This window comes from Buceros rhinoceros, unplaced genomic scaffold (genome assembly GCF_000710305.1).
Source record: "Buceros rhinoceros silvestris isolate BGI_N320 unplaced genomic scaffold, ASM71030v1 scaffold6386, whole genome shotgun sequence".
Classification (NCBI taxonomy): Eukaryota; Metazoa; Chordata; class Aves; order Bucerotiformes; family Bucerotidae; genus Buceros; species Buceros rhinoceros.
In genome coordinates this window covers 32085-57564 of record NW_010419261.1, presented here as the reverse complement: position 1 = coordinate 57564, position 25480 = coordinate 32085, and the positions used below count along the sequence as shown (strand labels likewise).

General features: G+C 36.5%; 1 protein-coding gene across 13 annotated transcripts in view; it reads left to right on the top strand.

Moving 5' to 3' along the window:
- RIMS1 (regulating synaptic membrane exocytosis 1) overlaps positions 1-25480 on the top strand; it is a 135244-nt gene that overhangs the window by 89257 nt on the left and 20507 nt on the right. For 10 of the 13 annotated variants that reach the window (XM_010138840.1, XM_010138838.1, XM_010138842.1 and 7 more), the window contains one exon: positions 7648-7880. The exons of 2 other annotated variants lie outside the window; for them this stretch is intronic. In XM_010138840.1, coding sequence (XP_010137142.1) covers positions 7648-7880 — 233 coding nt within the window. The remainder of the gene's footprint in view (positions 1-7647; positions 7881-25480) is intronic. One more of the 13 variants, XM_010138846.1, reaches the window with a different exon arrangement.

Here is a 25480-nt window from a genome sequence, read left to right as displayed (position 1 = left end):
GAAGAAATTCAACCCCGAGCAGAAACCAAGCATGGGAAATTGCTATCTAAATTTTTAATGTCTGAAAATTTGAAGAATAGATGTAACTAACAGGCAAACCAGTAATGTTGTAACTGACGGGCATCTTTCATCTAAAATCTCCACAGTGTAAGCATCCACCTCAATGCTTGAAGTAAATTGACAATCCTACTTTGTTTCTGATTATCCAAATCACTTCAGCTCCAAACCGAACACTGGGGCTGTTTCATTAACTAGCACACTTCCCAGCTGCATTGCAGAAAGAAGCATTTTGGACATGCGTGGCGGTTAATAGTGCTTCTTAGGTGATCTCTCTTGGGGCAAGGGCAAGCACACTGATGTAGCCTGAGTCACAGCTCTTGCTTTTTTGGGGATGAATAGAAGGCAATAGCCTCCAAATTATTATCATGGAGGAAAGATACATGAAAACTGTTAAACTAAGCTGTTTAAAAGATACAGCATGTCCTTTTTACCCCCAAACAATACGGCACAGATGGAAACTTACAGTTCTGAGGTCATTTATGTACAAAAACAAGGTGAAGTCAGAGTAATTAATGTTCTAATTATTCATTATCTAATGATCTTTTAAAATCCATTGTTATAAACTGCTTTATGTGTCTGTCAGAGAGGGAGGGAGATGGAGTCTTTAATCCCTTCAGAACACCTCTATATGAAAAATGTACTATGGAGCATTGCTTGTGCATTTTTAATTATCTAATTATGCTTCCTCTTTCAAAGAAATTGTCACATTACCAGCAGCCTTTCTTAATGATTTGAAAAAGACGGAAAAATAATTGTAATTGTTTTTTCATTTAATTATTGAAGTTAATTAAGATGAAATGTAACTCGTAAACTTTTAGTATAAGAACATTACACTGAGGTTTTTAACAGGCGGTATATGTTATTTTTAGAATGAAGAAATGTGGGAAAATAGTTTTAACCATAGCGCAGAACTCAGAGTAGCTCTTGCTTTATCTTCATCTCAGTTTATCTTTTTAAGTGTTTTCTGTATGTTCCTTAGTCCTATCCTTCCACTGTTCCATTTAGCCTTTCAGATTTTCCTCCTACATTCCTTATTTTGTGACTGTTGCCTGTTGCTATTATTACTTTTAGTAAAGCGGCAGTGAGCAATTGATTTCATATCAATGAAATAAAACCTTTTACACAAGGAGCGCTGAGGTCACAGGTACTCAGCATCTCACGCTTTGAGGGGAGGAAGAGTGATGCAACATGTTGTAACAAGGAGAATAAAACGTTATTGCTGAACATTATACGAAGAAAGAAAAAAGGTTATTTCAGCTTTCTTGTTACTGAAAAGAGTTTCCTACATTCAGTGGTGAGCATAAAAAACTCCACATTTTTATATTTGTCATACACAAACTCCCGTATATCTCTTCTCTTGATACAGATTTAACAGTTACAGGCTTGCTGTGTTTGGAACACTTGAACTTAATATATCCATGGCTATTTGCAGTCAAGTGTGGGTCATTTGAGCTGTTTGCCCTTTGATTCCCACGAGCCTGTCCACATCGGCACTAATAGCAAATGCCCTGCAGTAACTAACTGCTTTTGTGTCAGTTTTGTTTTATGATTCATGTGATTAGTTGGCTTCAGGCTGACAGTGCCATGGGGATGCACAGGCAGATACTCAGGCTCCTGCATACGAGAGACAATTGCTCTGCTTGTTTCAGGGAATATAAATAAACTTGATGAAATATTCTTGGAAAGTAGTTAAAAATCTGCTTATCTTTTGTCATGTTCAGACTTACTTTCCAAATTGTTATTCTTTCATTTCATGGAGAAATGCTGCTTTTACAAGTTTAAAAAATAGATATCTGTTAGAGCTGTGAAACTTGCATAATTCACTGGTCAGTGTTGTACTAAGAAAGGTGTTTTCACAAAACAAATCATGATGCCATTTTCCAACATGAAAATTACCTGATCTTCCCAAGTAGAATGTTAAGCAGTTAAGCTCCTAGAGGAGACTGTTGTAATGAAATCTTCCGCAGCCACTGCCTCAATGAGAGCTTACACACTGAACACAGTGGGACTGGGACTGTGTCATTCCAGGGGCAGTATCTGTCTCACCGAGGAGCTCCTTCTGAGGATAGAGGAATATTGTCAAGGACAGATATCATTTTCAAGAGTTACCGGATTTCAACTATCTTAATACACCAATAGCACTCTAATATGGTGACTTTACAGGAGAAGCAAGTTTTTTTCTGATTCTAATAGCTATTTCATGGATTTATTATATGATCAAAGTGCGTGTTAGATCAATATGTAGTTCCAGTTGGTACAGACTGTACAAAATTATTATTTTATTGAATCAACTAACTTTTTTCAGTCTAAAAAAGTCTCCTGACTAACTGGAGAGAACTTTAATATAGAATATGTGTTTGTCCTTTGGTTTGTAAAGCACCTTGATTGAAATAATTTATGAAATACCATAGATTGTGAAGTAATTAATCTTGCAGCAAATGTTATATATCGTATGTAAATACAGCTATATAGTCTAAGACTGACTGAGCAATTTGTGAATAGGTAATTTAGAGTTTGGATTTATTAATTATGCATCATATAGCTATTATAACTAATAACAAGACAGTTTATTTTTAGAAACATAATGTACCACATTATGAAGGAGCGCTCATCTTCCCTTTGGTCCACAACTATTACATGTTTAGGAGGTTATTAGTATTCATGAGCTACCTCATTGCAAAAGGGTGCCATAGGGGCTATGAATTAGTACGTGATTCTGCATTCGGCAGAAGAGAAAGGAAGCTTGCTAGCTTATGCTGGTGAAGGCCAGGGATTCTATCAAGAGATTCAAGTTACGACAACTGTGTGGAAAGAACTTAAATTAAAATATCATCTATACATCAAGGAAGATGGGATTATTTATTTACTCATGGCTTGCATTATTGGAAAAATGAATAGAGTAAAAACGAGTGATCGTGAAAATAAACACCTGAAGTCCTTTTTTATAAATCAGCAGTAAGTCTAAGAGAATGAAGGAAATACTGTAATTTTAGCAACGGCTAATCACTTAAGATTTTTTCCCTAGAAGGATATACTTCCAGATCTTACATAGGTGAGTTTACAGGCAAAGCTGGTTCTAGCTTCTTATGTCTTACTGTCTTTCTTTTTCAGCTGATACGTGCTGTTGACAGGTATTTTATATAGTTACTGAGAAATACTAGTGTATATCTACATAGTAATTTTCTCAATCCAAACAAAGTGTCCAGTATAATTTTATGCATCTTGAATATATGTATTATATATCTGTACATAGAAAGATAGACAATGATTTAATGCATGTAATTGGATTTGGTTTAGTTCTGTATACTTGTCTATGCTATAGTTTAATATAAGCAAGAAGAATCCACAATGTCCTTGTATGTGTTAATTTTATAGAATTTGTCTCAGGGTTAATTTTTATGGCAGCTTTTAATTAAAACTACTTTTTGAGTAATTTTTTTTCTCTTAGTAGTTCGTCCTTCATTCCCACAGATACAATTACAACTTTCAGGTAGTGGCAGCTTGCAAAATTGAAAGTGCTGCTTTCTTTCACAACTCTGATGGCTCACATGTAAATACAGTCTTGCTTTAGCCCTGTGTAGTGCAGATACCACTTTAGATAGGATCCATCTCAACTGTGTAGGTTTTGGCAGGAAAATCTAAGTGCTTTTCCCTTGATAAAGGAAGCAGTGTCTTCCCAGCCGATGCGGGAGCCCAGAGGCAGCGGAGGATCCTGGGACCAAAGGACAGCTCCTTCCGTTAATAAGGAAATTGTTGTCTCCCCAGCCGATGCGGGAGCCCAGAGGCAGCGGAGGATCCTGGTACCAAAGGACAGCTCCAGGGAGCCCGGGCTGGGGGACGACATTGCGCTTGCTGGGGTCAAAGGGTTTTTTTACCTTAGTGTTTTACTTCAATTTAAAAAAAAAAATTCAATTGACTCTTTTCTTATTCTAAATATATCTAAAGTAAACCAGAGGCATACACAGATAGTCTTAATACACAAATTGATGGTGTTATGCCAATAATTACAAATAGCATAAGATTTTTGCTGAACTAGTCCTTGAAAGAATTGTTAAAGATGATAAAATAATTTTAGTAAAAATGTAGTGAATTATTTCTTTCAGAAATAAATATTTATTTCTGAAAATAAATATTTATTTCTTTCAGAAATAAATAAAGCCTTAAAATTAAGGCTGATATATACTGATAAATGTGTTATTCTTAGTTAACCTACTACTGAAAACTGTATTTATTGTGTTACGATAACCAGGTTTGAATCAAAAATATTACTTAATAATTTACCAATTTTAGTCACAGGCCTGCAAAAACTTGCATCTGCATTTAATGTGTCAGTAATCCCAGCAAGTCCAGTAAAGGAAAATAAAATGTTAGGCTTAAGTGCAGAAGGAAATATGTAAATTCATGCAGGTCTTTTGCTTCTTTGTACTTCATAAATTAAACTCTAACCACACTGAAGAAAGTAACAGTGTGAGCTAGGAGCTATTTCTCCAAGTGACAGCCAGTAATAGAATGGAGAAATACTGTGTTCTAAGGGTACTCAATTAGATGGCACAAGAAGACTGAATTTTAAATGCTCATTCTTTTAATACCACTCCAGTTAAGGTCAAATAATAAACTAGCCCAGGGGTTAGATGATGCTAAGGGGTCTTAATCTATTTGCATAGTTATGACAAAGGGAAGTATTGGACAGCTGTGGGATTTGATCCTTGGTCCTATCCTATTATGCCTCTTTCTAGCAAAGTAATAGTTACTTGGTACAGAAGTACACTAGAACGTATTTCCTGGGAAAGCAAGACTGGATATTTTCAAGGTAAAAACAAGATTAATCTGAATTTCAAATCTCTCCTTTTTTTTGGGGGGGGAGGTTTGTTTTGTTATTAAGGTGGATCTTCTAGGTCTTGTCACAAAGAATGAAAATTTAAATATATATGGGTTTGTGTAAAAGCAATTTATCTATTATTGAAAAAGTATTCATAGCCTTTGAATTAGAGAATTATAAAAAAAAATCAGATTTTCCTAAAGTTACGATACTGTCAATTCTTATTTCTCAGCTGATGAATGTCATTGTCTCCTAAACTCTTACTAAGCATTTCAACTCTGTTGTACAAAAAAAAAAGCAGACTGGCATAAAAATATCATAAGATTAATATTTATTATATTCATAAACACTTGACATTCAGTAGAGCAAAGTCAGTAGTATGCTAAACAATAATTTCTTTAATTGCATGGCAGATTTTATAGTCTATTAAACTTTATTACTGTAAATGATACGTTTATAGATTAGTATGCCAGCAAAGTACATGTCAATGTAGCTCAAATGCCAACAGATGCTCTCAAAAGTGTTTTCAATTTCTTCCCTCTCTCATACTAAAGTATTGATGCATAAGCTCAAGAGTTCCAGAAGTGACAACAACTCCATGGCTCAAAATGGTAACAAAATTTCTACAGAAAGCTTTGAGTAGGGACATCATCAGCATTTCAGAAATAGTCACTGAAATCCAATTCTGGATTTCAGTGCTGGAAAGGAATTATCCATGTCTAGTCAAAATAGAAAACAGGACCCCTGAAAAGGAGGCCGTTGTGATTCTGCCCCCTCCAAGTATCGGGCTGTACTTGTGGTCTGCCCTCTGTTTGAAATGGCGAAGTGCCTCCTCCTCCAGAAAAGCAAACCAGTCAGTGGTGTTGCCTTGAAGCACCCTCTGGGTGCAAGTGGGGGGCCTTGTTTCCTCAGCAGAGGAGGAAAAGGGACTCGGCATTGAAAACTGGCTGGTGCAGGAATGATGTTGGCCCTGATACTGAATTAGAGATTGAAGTTTCTGATTGGACATGGGGATTGTCACACTTGGAGCTAAGGATAAAGGCTTTTTTTTTTATGTTTAGACAGAATTATCACACTGTAGATTTGATCTCTAGTTTTAAGGTTTTCATGATATGTGCAAGTTAATAACATCACTTCTTCTTAAAGAGAAAACCTTTCTTAAGATTCTCTGGCCATAGGCAGAATTTTGTGCTAGAGCTATGGACCAATATCCAGCCTTAAAATTAAGAAAGATAAACTTCACTGAATCTTCAGTGATTCCAGCACCTTGTTCTGTGTGACAGTGGGAGCTGGTTTTTTTGTCTGAACTTAACAGGAGCAGAACCTGAACATAGTGCTGAACATAGTTAAATGCTGATGCAGGAATTAACAATGACCTTTCTGTTAAGTGTTGTCTATTCAAGGACTTTAATTTTCCAGCTTCTTCTTCAAATAATATTGCCTGGTTTTATTTGTTCCTATCTATGGTCATGAGTAAACCCTGGTAACTGTCAGTAAAATGTAATTTATGTATACATTGTTTTATACTTCCCTGGATCTGTCTTTGGACAGGACTGATTTAAGCTTTAGCAGGGCCCGTATCTGTCGAAGTCACAGGATGCCAGTTCTTCTCCAATAGACCCCTTTATTTCTTCCTGACAAGACTTCCAGTATGTCTGAAACTTGCCATGACATAAGGAAGCCTGGGTCTCTGATCCTCTCTTTCTTATTTTTGATGTGGTGAGGGTGGGACAGGAGCAGGCCATCACATCTGACGGGAAGGGAACCTGCTGGGAGGGACATCAGGACTGTTGCTTAACAAATAAGTTCAAAATTTGACTTCAAAATACAGAATTACTGAAGAAAAAAAATCCCTAAAATTAGTGTTTTGTCAGTAGGTCTGCTAATCAGCAACACAGGATCAAGGAATTACCCATGTACTAGGCTGAGGTAACAACTACATCTGAAGTGAGTTGGGCTGCAGCTTGAATCTTTGTGTCTCTGCAGAGTGACAGCTAACTTGGTATTCCCGTTGGAGACAGGACATCGCTTGGTCGTAGCAGTGTTAGGACTGTGTATTAGTATGTCCTGCATGTGTTTGAGATCATTCTGTAGAGTGTGATTCCGAATAGGTTATCCAGTAAACAGTACTGACTGGCAAAAGGATTGGTATAGAAACAATTCAAATACAATGTGATAGCTGTAGAAAAACAGAACTGGCAATCGAACGAAGTCCTAGTGGGTTATTAGAGGGTTTTGGCCTCAAAATTACTTTTCCTTCATACTGTGATTATTGCATTTACCTTTAAAGAAGTGGAAGAGCAAAGACCTGAGATATTCTACGTATGGTATTATATCTTCATATCTCTTAGGCTTTAGTGAACAATGTCAATAAGAGACATTTACTAACCTACATATATTTTCTTGGCCCATATTCATTTTCTGTGGTAATAAAATTGCTGTTTTATTACTTTTGCTTATTGTGGAGATACAGACAGGAAGGCTCCACATGAGTTTTAATGTTGCATGTCTCTCTTTCTGTCACTCTGAAAAACATGGGAAAGTGTTCATTTTGTTTATTTCCCTCAAAGAAGTGAAGAACAATTACAACACTGAAAATATATACTTGGAGGAGCATGAAATGAACCTTTTTTTTTTTTTTTTGTGAACCAAATAAATGAAACGGTATCAAGACTTAAAATTAATTTACTAATTTAAAAAAAAAAAGGCTTTTGGAAATGCTGCTACACAGACAAATTAACATGTTTGTTTTTACTTTGTAACTGTAGTACATTTACTCCTAAAATGCAAGGCAGACGGATGGGGACTTCAGGGAGAATCACTAAGAGCACAAGTGTGAGCGGAGAGATGTATAAGCTGGAGCACAATGATGGGAGTCAGTCGGACACGGCTGTCGGCATGGTTGGAACAGGTGGGAAGAAAAGGCGTTCCAGCCTTAGTGCCAAAGTGGTTGCCATAGTGTCTCGAAGGAGCAGAAGCACATCTCAACTTAGCCAAACAGGTGAGTGAGACACGTCCTCTTTGGAAACAGGACCCTCACCAAACATGATTTACCGTTATTTCATCTGTGGCATCTGTGTTACATGTATTTGTATACGGATATAGACACTCAGGAGGGAAGATTTCCCAGCTGTGAATAAATTTCTGAGATACTAATTTTCTTTGATCATTAGGCATCTGCAAAAACAATATATAAGTGCCTTTTGGTATACGTACCATAAAAACTTTCTGTCAAGTTCAGTGAAAAATGCTTTTATCTCTTAGAAGCCTTGTTACAGGTAGGAAAAGAAATGTCGAGTAAGGAAATGTATCAACAGTGGATAATGGTTTGGCTAAAAGAAACTTTTTATGTATAGGAAATTTCTTCTAGCGGAGGAGTTCAGTACAAATGGAGGGGCTTGAAATCTGAGCAAATGAATGGCAATTATGTAACTTGGGTGAAAGGTTGTACCTGTACTGGCAAAAAGGAAAAAAAAAAAACGTTTTTAAAAACTACCTTTGATTTCTCAGTCAAGAGTAAATCCAATATTTTTTCTTTTAAACCAGCACTGGCAAATTGGGGTCAGTGATTTCAGATAAATCAGATGACAGTGTGATGTTTCATTAGGAACATAAGACTTCCAACTCTATTGCAACGTCGTAAATCTTAAAAGCTTCATATCTGCATAGCCTGAAGGAACAAAAGCTCATACAGAAAGATACAAAAGGAAAACAAAAAAATCTTTTAAAGTCCCTGTCCTGCTCCTATTGAACCCCAATGAAGACTTCTGCTCTTATCTTCAGGAGCAGGACCTGACCCTAAGGGTTCTTTCTTATTAAAAAAAGGAAAAGAAAGAGGAAAAACATCAGCCTAGCATAGAATGTACACATATTGCAGCATTCCCCTCACACAGTCAGGGTATTCTAAACTAAGGTAAGTAACAATATTGTTTATTTATATCATCAGGTATCTCACTTTTTTTCCTTGGTTTCCTTTTATTGCCGGATGAGCAGTAGCAGCGATTCTTCCAAAATGTAAAGCTTGGTCAGCTTTAACAAAAAGATTGGGATACTTTCCTACACTACTTATTTATGAATTTTAAGCCAGAAAGCATGTAGTCATGCAGTTGGACCAAATGATAGTTGTAATAGGCGTATTTGAAGCCTAGAATTGTAGTTAATATTGTGTTGCTCAAAAATTCATTCTGCCTGGATATTAGACTAGAATATAGTTATGTACAGGAAGATGTTATTTTAGATGCATCAGAATCAATGGCTCTTGAAGCGTGGTATTGTATTATAGAAAGGGTTTTACACTGATGTTTTACTCCACTTAATATAAAGGAGAAAATATTTTAAATACTTTACAGAATATTTTTGTGGTTTGATCTGGTGTTCCTTTCTAGCTCCTAAATCTCATTGAAATAAGAATTGCTGTAACAGAGTAAATCTTTGCTCTCTCTCAGTAGTCCAGCGTGCAGGGCTGTGCCTAAGCACAATGCACAGGGGGCTGTCAAACGCAGGAAGATTTGCCTCGCATGAGCCCTAACACTCTTCTCAGTGAAGTTAGTAAATGACTTAAAATCAAAACTGTGATTTCCAAACACTTCTCAGTATAGCCAATTTAAGGCTCAGATGTTCCCATTTGTCACAGAAAGATACCCATAGCTCTCCAAATTTTGCTTGGTGTAAACTTCAAAACAATAAGAATTTTGCGGGTAATGGAGCACCTAAAGTTATAATGAAACTCAAACAGCAAATAAAATATGAAAATTCAAGATTGTAAAACAGAGTTGAGAATATTTACTTTGCCTGACTGTGGCTCAGGCAAACAGTACTATCTATCTTTGTTGTAAGCAGAGCAAATATAAAATGTGACACGTTTTGTCAGTCACTATTTTTTTGGTTAAATTATGTCAGAAATCAGTGAGCTGAATTAATGCATTTTTAAGAACAGTATACACATGAGATTTGATAGGTTTTCCGAAGAAAATCCATTGTTGGAGACTAAATACTCATGCCCTAAATCAGACACCCACTTTCCTTCCTTCCTATAGTGTGCAGGAGGGGAAGAAAATCTAAAAAGTTTCAATTCATTTTAACGTGTTGTGCCTAAGTAACTTAATAACGTCTCCACTATTGACAATTAAAAAGGAAATCTGTTCTGACAAGGTAATATAAACTAGGTCCTTAAAATAGGTTGTGTGGAAATTGGTTCTAATAGCCAGTTTCTGAAGTTTCAAAACTGGTGTGGAGGTGTATGTGCCTCCAAAAAGTGCTGCCAGGTAGAAACTTCTTTCACAGATCAGTAAACAAAGGTGTGTGTTGACACAAAGCATGTATTTTAAAGGAAGTATAAAAAAATACTGAAGTGTATGCATAACCTCCATGTTTTTTCTTGAATTGGGTTTTTTGGTTAGGGTTTTTTCCTATGATTTCTGTAAGTCAGGTACCCATGACATACCTAGATACTTGTTTCTGAAAACTCAAAATAGAAGATCAGAAATAGAACAAAAGGTCGGATATTTCTTGAAAATCCATATTTTTATGGAACATGTAGATCAGAAATTCTAGTTTACTACTGTCTTCAAAATCAGTAAAATTAGCTTTCATCTTTCTTTTTTTCATTTAAAGATGTGGTCAATATGGAGTTTGAATTTTTATAGATAAATCTTGGTTTTAGCATACTGCATAGTTTCAATCTTACATAAAAATAGAAGTGGAGTGTATGTAACAGCTATAGGTAGCTATTATTTCTGAGTTTAGTTTCTTTTCAGTTGAAAAAGGAGAATGTGTGTGTGAGCCTGTGCATGCATATATGTGTCTGTAAATACACACGTGGACCTCTTTGCCTATATGTGGCAGATCCACTTGCATGTTAGATTTAGAAGGACCAGTAATCGCATGATATAGTGCACCCGTGTTCAGTGCCATATGAAATTGTCAGTGAAAGAATTGGGGTTTGTGTTTATGTAAAACTGCGAGGAAAAGTGTATATATCTGCTGCACCTTTCTTTCAATTATGTTTGAGATTTTATAATACTTTTAATAATTGTTCCTTAAAATAATGAAATCCTTACTTAGTATGGTTTTTTCATTGTTTCACTCATAAATTGGATACATTTTACAGTTCATCAAAATAAGCTTGTAATCTTCTGGCAGTATTCCTAATGGAAATCCAGCTCTGCTTATGCTATCACAGCTAAAAAGAAAGGAAATGGAAAAGGAAAAGAAAAAAAAGCAAATCCCCCAGAAAGACCACAGAAGAATGAAAATAACTCCAGACATATTCTGTACAATTTTAATTATAATTCAACTTTTCTAGCTTTCTTTGGCAGCCTAATTTTTGTAAATAATTATATACAGTTATACAAAATAAGTACATAACTGTAGATAATTACAGCAGCTAAACATTAAATACAGGAAAACAATAGGAAAATAGATTATGGTAGGAAATCATCATCTATTGCACCATTTTGTGATACAACACTCTGTCCTCCAGATATTCTTCCATTACAGTTTCCCAACCAATGAGTGACTGAGGGCAGTATTGATTATTTTGATTTGGAGTTCCTGGTTTGTTTTGAAAGAGATTAAAAACTGCTGCTGTAGGAGGAAAGAGTTCTCTTGCAGAATTTATGCCATAAATAGAGACACCATAATACGTTGATGCATTAAGATGGTAAGGGTATCACCAGTGAGATGAGTTCTGGAGAAAAAGAGGAGCTCAGTTCTAGACAGACAGAAGTATTGCTGTCCCTGGATCCTTCTCAGTTCTGGTACATGCAGAGGTGTGCTTTAAGATTCACAGAATTGTACAATGGTTTGGGTTGGAAGGTGGAGAGTGGAGATGGTTCACTGGAGGTACTTAGTGACTTTAGAAAGCATCACTATGCTGTGGTAAAAATAATGCTGCCCAAGAAACATGGCATTTAAGCAGAGTAAAGGAGTCTTTCTAGGCTCAGAGTTACATCATTTCAGAGTAAAAACTGCTTGAAAAAATATACCAGTTTTTCATTTTCGCAGTCTTTCTTTGGTAATGCCAGCAGGGATAATTTTCCTTCCATCCTTGTAGTAGTTTTATGATATAACAAAAGATTTCACATAAATCTAGATAGTATGGACAGGTAAAGCAGATAATAAATCAAAAATACAATATACTGCAGGATGGAGGCCTTTGGGATAAGGAGGGGTCATTTGTTGTCTTTCTTGAGAAAGCCAGGGCTTCTTTCCATAATTTTGTTACTTTTTTACACGGATTGTGACAACCTTTTCTTCCGGTGGTCAGGGTTTTTGGGTTTTTTCCCCCATATTTCGTTTTGATGTATTGAGCCTTAGTTATAAACAATGACAAGGATAATTTCTGAGCATGTTTCCTTTACCTCACAACCTCTGAGTTTATTTTTTTATTACTGTAGAAATTGTGCTTCTTTTAAAAATTTCATTTATTTGATAAGAAAGCTGAATGCTAGTCAAAAGTTGAAAAGATTTATTTTATCTAGACTTGAATAAATCATCTATTATTATTAGACTGAATGGGAGGCGTGCATATCAATAAGGAATATGGATGTCAGGAAGAAAGTGGTTAGGAGGGAGGCATCAGCTGCCAGAGCCAGAGAGTGCTTACTGGTTGAGTTTCTAAGACAAAAACCACAGGCAGATCTCATTAATATTTTAATGAGAAGTGCCTGTGATGGTAGAATATGCTGATGATACTGATGTGGAAAGTGTGTCAGTTCTAGGTGGTATAGAGGAAGGACTGTTGAACTTCAGGACTAGAATAATAGAACTCCCATAAAATGTGTTAATGCTGATTGCAAGATCATTCCTTTCAGGACATCTGAAGAAAACTTACAGATGCAAACTGAAAGCTCTGTCATCTAGAAAAAAAAAAAAACAGGAGGAGGATGAAGACCTGGGTATAATAAAAATGACAGGATGAATGTAAGCTATGTAGAAGATCTGGCCAGGGAAAAGGCAAATGCTATCCTGGGTGCATCAGGCAAGGTGTTTCCTTGGAGAGTAAGAAAATGTTAACGTTGTTGAATGAGGCACAGCTGACAGCTCATCTGGAATACTGATCACTCAGCATTCCAGAAAATGAATGCTGGAAGTTTGTGGGAATCAAGACCTTGAAAGATGATTTATTACCTGATATGCTCAGTCTATAAAAACGAGGGTTGAACAGGGATATGATTGTTCTGTAAGAATGCTGTGAGAGTAAACATCAAAAAGGCAAAAGTTTTTGAGGATAAAGGGCAAAACCATCAAAAACTGTGGAATAAATACAAATTAATGTAAACTTGTTATGAATAAATTTTATATTTGTCTCAAAATTACAATAAAGTTTCTAACAGTCAGAACAGAGAGAGAGATATCTTAAACCTCTGAAAGCATTTAGCATGCTAGGGATTAAACAGCCCTTTTTTTGGCTTTTATCTAGCATAATATCCCATTGTTGTTTTCATAGGATTTATTTTCTGATGCTGTTCCTCTGTATTGTTGTCTCCTGTTCACACAGAAGAATGCTACAAGATCTCAAATTTTCTAATGGTAGATTCAGAAAATTATCTTGGAATTCAGAATTAACATGTGTCTTACAGCAGTCATGCCACAGGTTAAGTTTAGTCTCTTTAATTCACCTGCTGTTCACTGTGTTGTAGAGGAGCATGTCCAAGTATTTGCTTGCTTGGGGCATTTACCTCTGCAAGAACGCTTAGCATTTACACGTGAGCTTCCTCACCTACAGGTACCTCCATTTTGTTATCTGAAGTCTGCACACTTTGCAAATCTTTTTCTTAAGGTTAGGCTGTGTGTAGTTGAAAAATAACTTTCTGCAGACGAGCCCACTCAATAGTGTTGTCTGGCTGTTCAGTAATGTTTCTGTGAGAGTCTTTCCTATCCAGGTTGTTACATTTCCCAGAGCAGGCCATTAGAGCTTGCTTTGCATAGTTGTCGTGATCTGTGAGGACAATGGCTCCATTGCACAAGAAGAAGAATGGAGGGTGATTGACATTAAGACGGATTTCTCTTTTCAGCCAATCTAAAAACAGTCTGTAGAGCAGCAGGGATGGTAATGGTGCATTAGATACAGTGATGGGATCTGGGCTGTAAACCTGACACCCTGGCAGCAGAAAGCACCCCCCTGAACCCAGTGAAGACTTCATACCGATCCCGCATGCACCCAAATGTTTCTGCAGCAGGAGGGAAGAAATGAACAAAAGGGTGAAGAGTAATATTAAAAACAAAGAAAAAGACCTGATTATTTTTGTAAGAGGAACTCTTTGTTCTAGTAATGATACTTAAGTCTTTGAAACTACTGAGTGAATGTAAGCATGTTCTCTTTTATTTAGTTTCTGTCTAGCTGAGGAATTCATTACCCTTAATAGAAACATAATTCAGTTCCAGTTACTCATCTTCCAGAAGATTTCCTAATAAGGGCTAGTATTTTCAAACAAAGTCCCACTGCTCTGTTGAGCTAGTGTTACATGTGGCTCTTTTCCTTTTTCCTGAAATACAAGTTTTGACTTTGTCTCCTGTTATGTAGTTGGCTGACCTGTACTCAGAAGTATTCATTTGCTTTTCTGTCTATTTGCAATTTCTCCCTGGATGTTTTAACAGATTTTACTGCAGTAATAACTGTACTTTGGGCTATTTCCAATGTATAAGTAGCATGGGGCTTAGGAGAATTTATTCCTTTCCAAAAGTATAATCTTGATTTTAGGTAAGCTGTGACATACATGTGTTCTAGAACTATAATTTCAAAATGTGTGAAATCTATTTAATAAGTGTAGTTCACTGTTACATTTCTATTGTGGGTTTTTTTATGAAATGTTTTATAGAAAGGCCTACTGATAATTCTGACTGTATTTAACTGAGCTTTGTTTAAAGAGGATTTTTATTTGCCTTTTCATGTTTCGCAAGTATAAACAGAGCTGACATAAAACCAAAATATTGGCAGAAAAAGGAAATGAAGTGACACCAAGTACTATCAAGAGGGGGAAAGTTCTATCTTCACAATAAACATTTCTACATAAATGCCCATCTGAGAGATGTCAGCCTTAAACTTGAATTTTATTATTCTTCATACACTCCTTATACTTCATATACTTCTAATCAGGTCCACATTTTGTGGCTTTTTGGAACTTGTGGGATTTTCTAGTAAGGTTTAGAGTACCTGCAGTCATCCAGAGGGAAAATACTCTCATTCTGTTGCACAGAAATTAATTCTTGTCTCACAGAAAAATAAAGCCCCCTTTGTTTAGAGACAGATGATCTGGCTTAATTTTAATAGACCTGAAATTACTTTTTTTTCCTTTCAAAGCAGCCCTTTTCTCCACTAACATAAACTTTGATTTTCTGTTGAATGAGAGAGCCTGCTCAGCATGAAACAACTCATTCAATTTTTAAGTACCGATTTGGGAACTCAGACTATCTAGTCTAAAACTGGGAAGAACAGAAATAGCTGGATTGGCAGTATTTCCTTCGCAGGGTTAATCCAAGTGTCTAGATGAAGTTTGAGGAAGAACTGACTTGAAGTATACAATAATCTACTCAAAAGGCTGCCCAAGACTCAGTAAATGTCACCAATTTTTGTTGAATTTTGCAGGTTCTCACACTATGTATGGCATTTTCCCTGATAGTTTTAGCAAATGTAACGCAGAGTCCAGATGGAGGATCAAAATATTTCCTAGAAAGTGAAATTTTGAAATCCATGCTGTACAGTATGTGTGGTAATCATACATTTGATGATAAGATATTGGTGGACTGAGTTTAAAAAAAATGCATTTTGCTGAATGCAAAGAAGCATTAGATTCAGAGACACTATTTTAATGTTGTTTAGCACTTTTACATGTGAATGGTAAGATGAGCTTTAAGGGATTTCTCAGTAGTTTTGGCTAGGAATACAACTTGTCACATAAGAAACCAAATGGAAAACAGTACACCTAACGTAAAACAAAAAAGGAGGATCAACAGGTGTTCTTAAGGGATATTCAAGAATAATAATAATAATGATCATAATAAGTGTGCAGCTGATAATGTATTTATAAAAAAATCTGTATATGTATCTGTAATGTAACTGATAGAGTCTGCAACACAGATAACGGCCCTTAGATACTCTGAAAATAGTGAGAAATGCAGAAGTCAGTAAAATTATTTTTAAAATGTTCATAGGATTTTTTTAAAAAATAATTGTCAAGTGTTTGGTAAGTCATTAAGTTGGATGAAAAATTATTTCAAATCTAACAGCTCATGATGTCCATCTTGAAAAGTCACAATTCAGCTTATTTCCTTAAGTATGAATGACATTTTAAAACAAAATGGTGACAGCATCAGATAGAACTGGTGTTGGTTCACAAAACATTTTTTCAGTGTTGCTGAATCTCCTTTTAGTTTTCTTTTCCTTGAAAAAAAAAAATCAGCCAAAAAATTCCACCCAACTGCAGAGCCATGCTGGTACATTGTTTCCCCATGTAGGAGTGCTGCATATGAATAGGAAGAGTCTGGGCACCAGCCACCCTTCACAGCATGTCTTCTCTCTGAGCACACGTAAGGTGCAGTGCTAAAAGCAACTCCCTCCTCCAGTACTTTCTACAGATAATGAAGGGAGGTTGGGTTCAGCTGGCTGAGATGCAGATGGCAGCAGCATTGCAGGACAGGAGAGGATGGTGATAAACAAGGACAGTCCCTGGCCTTTTCCCACGTACATCGGTCTGGCAGCATATCTGGTAGCCAGGGCTGTTGGCCAGTCCAATGTTGACTTTGTTTCCAAGAAGAGAAGGAGCAGCAGTCTAATGTAAACTGTTTGAAAGAGGAATTTGATCTCTGATTGTGTAACATTTATTGCCCAGAGTCTTCTCCATACTTTAGATGTCATATACATTAAATTAACATAAATAATAACCCCTTTGGCAAGTCTTAAAATAGCGCAAAGTTAGAGGAGATTAAAAGGAGCTCGTCATATTATTTGCTAGTTCAAACTTGTTTCTTATATACAATCTTATATACAACAAGGGGGAAAGGGGGATTGAAGCACCCCGTGACTTTCTGCCTCTTCTGAACAAAGCTTGGCTCTTCAGCAGCATCTGCTTGCACTTGAAGTGTAAACATTGCTCATGAGTGGTGGGGTTTATCCTGTGGAAACGACTGCTCTCTGTGCATGTGAATGACTTTCATCAAAACGTCACAGGTGTGATTTCTTTTTAAGGAAATTAATCAGAGACTAGTGAGAATTTAACACAGGTTTATAATTGAATATGCTTTTTTATTTTTGTACTGTCTTTTTCTTTTTACACGTATGTGTATTTCAGGTGTTTAAATTAAACATTGATTTTTAGCCTCTCCTTTTGACTAGACAGTTTGTTTGATCCGCTAAATTTTCTTCAAATTGCCAAGAAAAGATGAAAAAAGCAAACAGCCCAAGAAGTTAGAGACATTAGGATCTCTAAGTCATTGGAATGTTGTCAAAGTGCAAGTATTTTTTGTCAGCAGAGGCATATGTTTACAATTTCATCAGCATTTTGAATGTTTCTCTTTAGTTTGATTAGAATCCGATGGTCGTATAACTTCCAAAAGGGGACCAGTAGTGTAAAATGTTAACTTCGTTTAAATGTGCATTGATTCCTATTGCATTGCTAGGGGTATGTATAGCAGTTACTTGGTATGACTTATTCTGACTGAGGCATGAAAATACCGTGCAATAATGAAGTTGAATTACCATTTCCTCTTGGACAGACCTCAATATAGTTACTTGCTTAGATCTCAGTAAACAGTACGTGTTGCTTTTATGTCCTCAGGTTTCTGTTGGAAGGTTCATCCCTGAACTTGCTTGAATTTACTAAAATTTGACAATATGTTTAGATTTTCAGACTGAAGCCTACAAATATTTAACTGAAGTATTACAGACCTAAGACATTCAGAGAACTGGAAGAGTAAACTACAGTATTCTTTCAATGATCTTTTCTGTGTTTATCCTCGTAAGTTACCTGAGAATTGCTTTGAAATGACTTAGTATTTATAAAAGTCCATGATGTTCACAGACATACACAATTTATTTCATTTACCTAGAGTCATTTTTCATATTGCAAAAAACTCAGTTTCTGCTTCCTTGTACTGCTTTACAAGAAGTCTTGAAAACGAGATGTTTTTCTTCTGGGAAGGTCTAGATGTCTGGCAATCCCAGCAGAAATTCCTTGTGGGAAGTTTGACTGGTTAGAATTGCCTACCCACTCCTGCTAGGTTCTGAAAAATGCAAGATATTATTTTACTGAATAAAGAAACCAAGACAGAAGAGTCTGTAGAAGATGGCAACGTGACATACTGCCTCTTTGCACTGTCAATACAGGGGGGAAACCCACTTTACTCCCCTTGGACACTCTTGCTGCCTCCTCTCCAGTTTCCACATGACTCACAGCTTCTGAATGTGGTCAGACAAAAATCATCCAAGGGGGTTGATGCGAAGCCTAGAGGAAGCAGTTGTCTTTCTACTTTATTTCTGTGATTCTGAAGCATAGAAGTCTTGTGATTAGATAGGAGATCGGGTGGCTGTCCAAAACAGACACTCAGCTTATTTTTTTGAAGATTGGGTTAAATGGATAATTTACTTTGATTTTAAATGGTGCTTGTAAAATATCCGTGTGAAACAATATTGAAAGTTATTTTTTTAATGGTGGCTTTTGTGTCTTTGTGAGAAAAATCAGAGCCTTGGGAATCCATTTATTTGTAATGATTTCTCTGGTCTCAGAAGAGAACTTGTCAGATTGACAAGTTATCTTAATGCAGGTACATGCAAATGTATTTTGTGTTTGTAAAGCAGGTTAAAATGTCTGAAAAGATCTTTCAGGGAGGAATCTCAGGGCTGCTGTTTTGAGTAGTTTTGCTTTCACATGGCTGTTGATGGCTTATTTATGGCCCTACCATTTGATTAGATTTGATGGTGCAATGCATTCTCTCTTGGAGTGTGGCCAGACTCAAACCCTGCATTAGGTATAGATGTGACCTAGCATTTATGTATAAAAGTAAATCAGCTTTACCCATCACTCTCCCTTTGAAAATTATCCTACTAACCATCTTTTCTCCTCCCTGAGAAGCTCTTTTCTAGAGTTCATGGTCAGGGCAGGGTGGGGGTATTTCTCTGACAAAGCTCATCTGCTTTCTTCAGTCTGGACTCCGAAGTAAGTGACTAAAATGTTAATGGAGGAAGATGTTAAAGGAGCATTGAAAACAAACTCCAGAGTATATACGCAGTAGGGTTGGCTTGTTTTTTGCATACTAAAGTACACTGTTGGAGTTTAGTATTTGTTGACAGGAAAGGAATAATTTACCAGGAAAACATTTTGAGGGGGTCAGTTATCTTTACCTTAGAGGCATACCATGTTAAGAACAAAGTTCTTCTGCCTAGGTAGAGGTACTTCACAGCACTGTGAAGTGGTCACATAAGGAGGGTCACACACAGGATCTGATTAATCTAGTAACCAAACTCTTTCTCTGGAGTGTCAGTAATTAATGGCCCTGTGAGGCAAAACTGATCCAAGATCTGTGTGTCAGAACTGAGTTGCATTTCTATTGCATTTGTTTCTCCTCTGATGTGAAAAGATACAAGCTCTGACCACAGGCTCGTATCACAGCAAGAAGAGAGCTATCATCTCTAGCATGTGTTGGAACAGGCATCTTTGATATATTTATGCAGAAACTATACAGTCAGTTCAGGACTTAGCTCTTAACATGAACCATTGTCATTGACTGGGGAATCCAGGAGAAAAAATGACTGAGAAGGTGACATAGAAACTATGGGGGGTTTGAGAAGCAGTTCACAGTTTTACTTTAACAGCATTTACATAGTTGCAAGTGCAAAAAGTCACTTTCCAGTGCTAGTCATTGTGGCCTTGAAGCAAATCTTCCTGTGCAAATGCTGGTGACTGAATATTTTATTTACATGGTGCCATTCTGTTGCATGTGACAGCTTGCTCTGGATAAGAAAAAAAAAAACAACAACAACAAAAAAATAGACCAGAGGCTGCATCTAGAAAGGCTTGAGCCTTTCAGCCACTAATTCCCACTTAGTGTGCTTGTCTCTGCAAGGAATCCTGTGTGTCCATGTCTCTCATAACAAGCTTTTTAAATATACCTATATGGTATGAGCTGTACTTCAAGAGCTGGAGAGGAATAGTGAGATAGGGAGCAGGAACCCTGCCGTTGACAATTAGAGGCACCATTCTTCAAAGCAGACCAGGAGCTGTAATCACGAGGAGTGGGATTAGTCTCAGCAAGTGTGGGTGCCCACAAAGTAGCTGTGAGGTCATCTCTTCAGGTTTTATTTCTAGCAAGCAGAGAGAAATGGGCAATTCTGTGCATGGCTTATCTGCCCTCAAGTAAAGATACGAGATTGTAAAACATCTGTTTGCTCAGGGAGGAGTCTGGCAAAGCTAGCTTCAGTATAGCATCTACAGACAGGTGAAGTTCAGTGAGCCGAGTCCTACTTAGCCTGTGCACAGCCTCCTTTCCTTCCACACCCAGCCCTTTCCTTTCAAAGGCTGCCAGTAGCAAGGGCTCCAGCTACGTCAATCCTTCATCTCCTCTATCTTCATCTCCTTCATTTCCTGTTGCATTCTGCATGGTTTTCTGTTGCCTCTCTTTCACAGAAGAGTGACACGGCAGAGTTGCCTGGGTAGAAGAGGTGTTAAGAAACAACCCAGCTGCTGAGAGACACAAAATAGACACTTTCTTGTTCTTGCAGCTTGGCACGCAACAAGCAAACTGTCACAGCACCAGGTTTGATCCTCATCTTCATGATAGAAAAATTCAATGTACACATTCAAAAGTGTCTTTGCACACTTACAGTGACTGCTAATTTTTAAGTAGGGCATTTTTTTAGTTGGTACAACTGTCTAAAGTTTTCTGATGCTATTTCTGTAGGAGATCAGGTAATGATCTTACTGAGATGTAGTAATTCTCTACTTCATAAACAGTTTCTCTCATTTGCTCTGCTGATTGCTCCGCATCCATAAGAGCAGTGGGATTTGGTTGCAGATGTAAAGTCAGAGTTTTTTAAGTCTCTGCGTGAATGATAATCAAGACTTACTTATATGTGTGTGTGTTTTATGTATTTGTATTAATGGTTTGCGTGAAGGGAATCATTAATATATTTATAGCAAGGATAATGAGATTGTCAGAAGAAAAGTACTGCCATGAAGAGCCTTTAAGAAGCCTATTGGTCATTTGTTTTAAATGCAATCATTTCAGAAGAAGTAAGGGAAGACAGTTTTTATGTCTGATAGATCACCTTAAATCTTACCTCTTCTGCTAAGCAAACCTCATCATCAAAACTAACACTATATAACTGGTATAAATCTTTCCACTCAAAGCAAAAATTGAATAACTGTGTAGATAGAAAAGACACAGTGAATTGTAATTTTATTGTAACTAATTAGCTGTGCTCTCAGCACAACTGTCATGATACAAGACTTTCATACATTGTCATTGATCAATACGTAGAATATCAGAACATGTAGTAACAGCATTGTCTTGTGATATCTTGGTTATGATGAAAATGTAAGTACTTTCACTAATAATATTCTTTTTTTTTTTACCGTGCCAGTACAAAAAATATTACTTATTTATATTACATGACACTAACAGTTTCTACAAGCTGGGAATATGATAATACTTTTAGTCTCCAAAGGTCAATCAGAGAGCACGGCAAGCTGCAAAGGGCTGTTACTGATCTGCCATGTGTTTGGTGCTGGTATAACGAACCATAAATAATGCTATCTTAGTTTTACTGGGGACTGTGGGGGGAGATATCTTTTATATGTTAATGCTTCTATTCATGCCATGCTTTTTTACTACTGCATTAATACTAGTTTTCCTATAAAATTGCAAATAGTCTGTTGCTGAAAGAGCAAAAATATTTGGGCAACATTAACTTTAGCTGAGTTAAAAGTGAGGAAGAGTGAGGCAAATCAAATGTGCATTTGGATCAATGACTGGTCCCAAAAGGAGGGCTGAATGATGCCAGTTGAGGGTGGCAGATATGGCATCTCCTGATTTTCTTCTCATCTTTTTATCTGTGTTCGTGTGGTACCCATCACTACAATATTGGCATTACTTAATGACAGAATCGGTGTGCCATAGAGAAGTAGGGTCATTTCTGTTTTGTTGAAGAACTGTGAATGAAATGAAGTTGCAAAATTGAGAAGTGAACCTTGATGCTTTGCTTCACAGCATTACTTTTTCACTTGAAGACCTCCCTTCTTCCCACAGGCAAGCTAGTCAGCACGTTACATACACAGGTCGTTTCTCTTTGTGCATGAAAAGTTCTCTGTTGGTGGGATGTGCTTATTTTTAAGAAATCAAATGCTCTTGAGAGCTTGATGCTGAAAAATATCATTGATTTCAAGGCTTAAGAATTTGGTAACCTGGTAAGACTGTTCTCTAGAATAAATGAATGACCTTTTGCAGATTGTTTGTTGTCCAAACAGAACAGTTCAGAGTTGCTGTAGTAGTACAGCAATCATTTTGCAATCCAAACTGGAATGGCTGCTATGGCTACTATGTAAACGTGTACTGTTGAACTCCACTTTGTACTGCAGCTCATTTTATGCACTCCTCATCTATGTACTGACTTCTGTGGTTCGTGTCAGACCTCTTAAATAGTAATGATGGTTCTTTGTTCTTTGTGGTTTTGGCAGTCATAGACCTTAAAGCATTTTACGAAGGAATGGTAAGTGCCATTGTCCCATTTTATTGAGGAGCCAACTCCAGGACTGGAATTGACCTACTGAAAATCTCACAGTCTGCAGAAGAGCCAAGACTTCCTAAAAACTTTAAAAAATGTCTGTGACTGTTTAAAGTACCTAGGATCACATTATAAGAGATGTAGGTATTTCACTGAAATGGTGCTGGAAAACGAACAACCCAGAGTACCCACCAAATGTGCATGTATGACTGTGAGCACATGTGTGTAATCTTTAATCGGGGGTATTGTTTTAAGCAAACGTTCCACGGAACCTTAAATGTCTGCACGTTAAAGCATGTCTAAATATCACGTATTAAACATGTTTGATAATGTTTACAATACAAACTAGGACAGTGTTGACTTTCTTGAAGTGGGAATCTGTGGCTGAAAGCAATATAGTGTTTGACCTCTACAACATGTTATAACAGGACTCACCTCTCTGCTGCTGGGATGTGATGTCGGTTGTGCATACATTCATCCTTGCCTTCATTTAGCGTCTTCATTTCTTGCGTCCCTCTAGTAAGCCTGTTTCTATTTACGGGTTTTCAATTAAATACTCCACCAGGAAGGACTTGCTTTAAAGGTTAATACAGTATATTATTCTCTGCAGTGTAAGATAAGCTAAATGAGCAAGTAGTGGTACCTGATGACTTGACATATTTTACTGATATAATTATAAAAGGTATGTTGACCACAAGCTGAATCAGGACTTCGCTGTAAAAAGATCCCTAGAATGTTTTAATCTGTGAACCTGTTTGAACTGTGAAGAAATGCATAAGATATGTGAACAGCTCATTAACTAAATTAAAATAATTACAAATAGATTCAGCCATCACTGGGTAGCCTCAAAAATGTGTGTGTTTATACTCACATCCTGTTGACCCTTCTTTCAACTCATGTTTTGTACTTCAAAACAGCGTGGTGACATTTGTTATCTTACTTGGTGACACAGTGATGAACTCTCTGTAACACAGTCTTTTTATTCAGATTGCCAGTTTTTCTGTCAAAATAATAGTTTATCACTGTCAAGTTATCTTTACAAAATACCTGTAAATACTGCGGTTACCTGCCTTACCTGCTGAATAGGAAGATGGCATGATAAGAGATCACTTAAGTGTACACCAGATGTTCTCTCTTCCCTTTGGAATTCTCAACAAAAGCAAACCAGAATTTCACCCTGATTCTGGGTTGCTGCTTTATTTATTATTCTGTTGTTGGCGTGAATAGACCATACTATAAACTCATGGTTTGTGAGTTATATTAAAAACATAATACTATTTTATAGAAATCATATCCTAGTAGCTAGGTAATTGTAATTATTTCAAATTTACAGGCACTATTGTGCCGGAACAGGATTTTATGGGAAAGTGCATTATTTTCCTCACTGCTGAAGTAACATATTATCACATTACAAGCATATTGGAAGTTTTATTTAAATATGATGCATTAAGTATGCAGATGAGGGTGACATCCAGTCCTGTATATGTTTCACTGGGAATAGTCCCATGGTGATCTACACATGATGAACCTTGGTGAAAATTCTGCATGCTTTTGTGAATAAATGTGTAAGGCATAAAAACCTACTTCTTTCACATATAGAGGAAAATAGGACCGTGCACTTTGGATATGTTCTAAATTACCCACGCTTTTATATTTAGCTTGATATAGTCAATGAGCCTGCATAGCCCAAACTTCCTCTGAAGATGACAGAAAAAATGTGTAGAAAAGTTAAGGCCTTTGAAAAAGTTTCAGTCTTCATTGTGCATCTTCCTCTTTCACAACTTGGCATACACATAATGCAGTCTGTAGAAAAAGACGACCACTGGACAACAGTGTCTAATGAAGGATCAGAAAGACTCCTTTTACTTAAAAATTTCTGTGGAAGAAAACATAAACTATTTTAAGAACTTTTCTGACTATATACTGGAAGTTCTTGAGATAAAAGCCTTCAATTTTCCTCTAGAATATGTTCTTTTTGTTAAAAATTAAATACATACATTTAAAGCTGAGGAAAGCAGGAGATATTGTGAATGTATATATATTCTTTTGTAAACAGAATGCAATCAGGCACATTGCATGAAAGAACTGTAAGGTAAAATAATGTATAGATTTGAGTCATCTGTCGGTGATATTGGCTCCTGTTGCCACTGAAATGCACATCAACACTTGCTTTGAAAGAAACTGGAGATGATCTTCATTACATATCTTCAGTGCTACATCACTAATGGATAGAATAAATCCTGTGACTGCAGACTCCTTTTCAAAAATGTCCTCTTTCTAATACCTGACATGCTAGTTTTGATTATTTTTCATACTCTAAAGATGGTGTATCTAATAACATATAATCATTATTTAAAGGCTCTGAAATAGTTATTGTACTAAATATGTATATTACTTAAGCTTATTCAAAGTCCATCTATGTTGTTTCATATTCTGTTTTCTCTCCAATATTCTGTCATGTTAGAGTCTGTTGTTCTCATGGAGTTTTAAAATCTGATTATAGAGACTGTAATAACAGATTTGCATGTTTCCTTAAAGAATATTTTGTAATAACAGAGCAAGACCATGTTTTGATTTTAAGTTTTACCTTATGTGATTTTAATTTATATTGTGTATAGCAATCCTTTTTTTTTCTTCTTTGCATATATTGTGTTTAATCCTTATTTTGATGACATCTGACCTGCACAGAATATACATGTCTTATTTTTGCCTACTATTTCACTGGCCATTGCTATTTTTATAGCAACCTGTACTTAATAGCAGCTAACCTCCCACACTGTGAACACACCCAAAAAGAAGCACTCTCATTAATTATCATAGTAATCCTGAGCAGCAAATGGAGCTTTATCTGTCAGTTCCAAGAAAAAATACTATCTAAAATAATG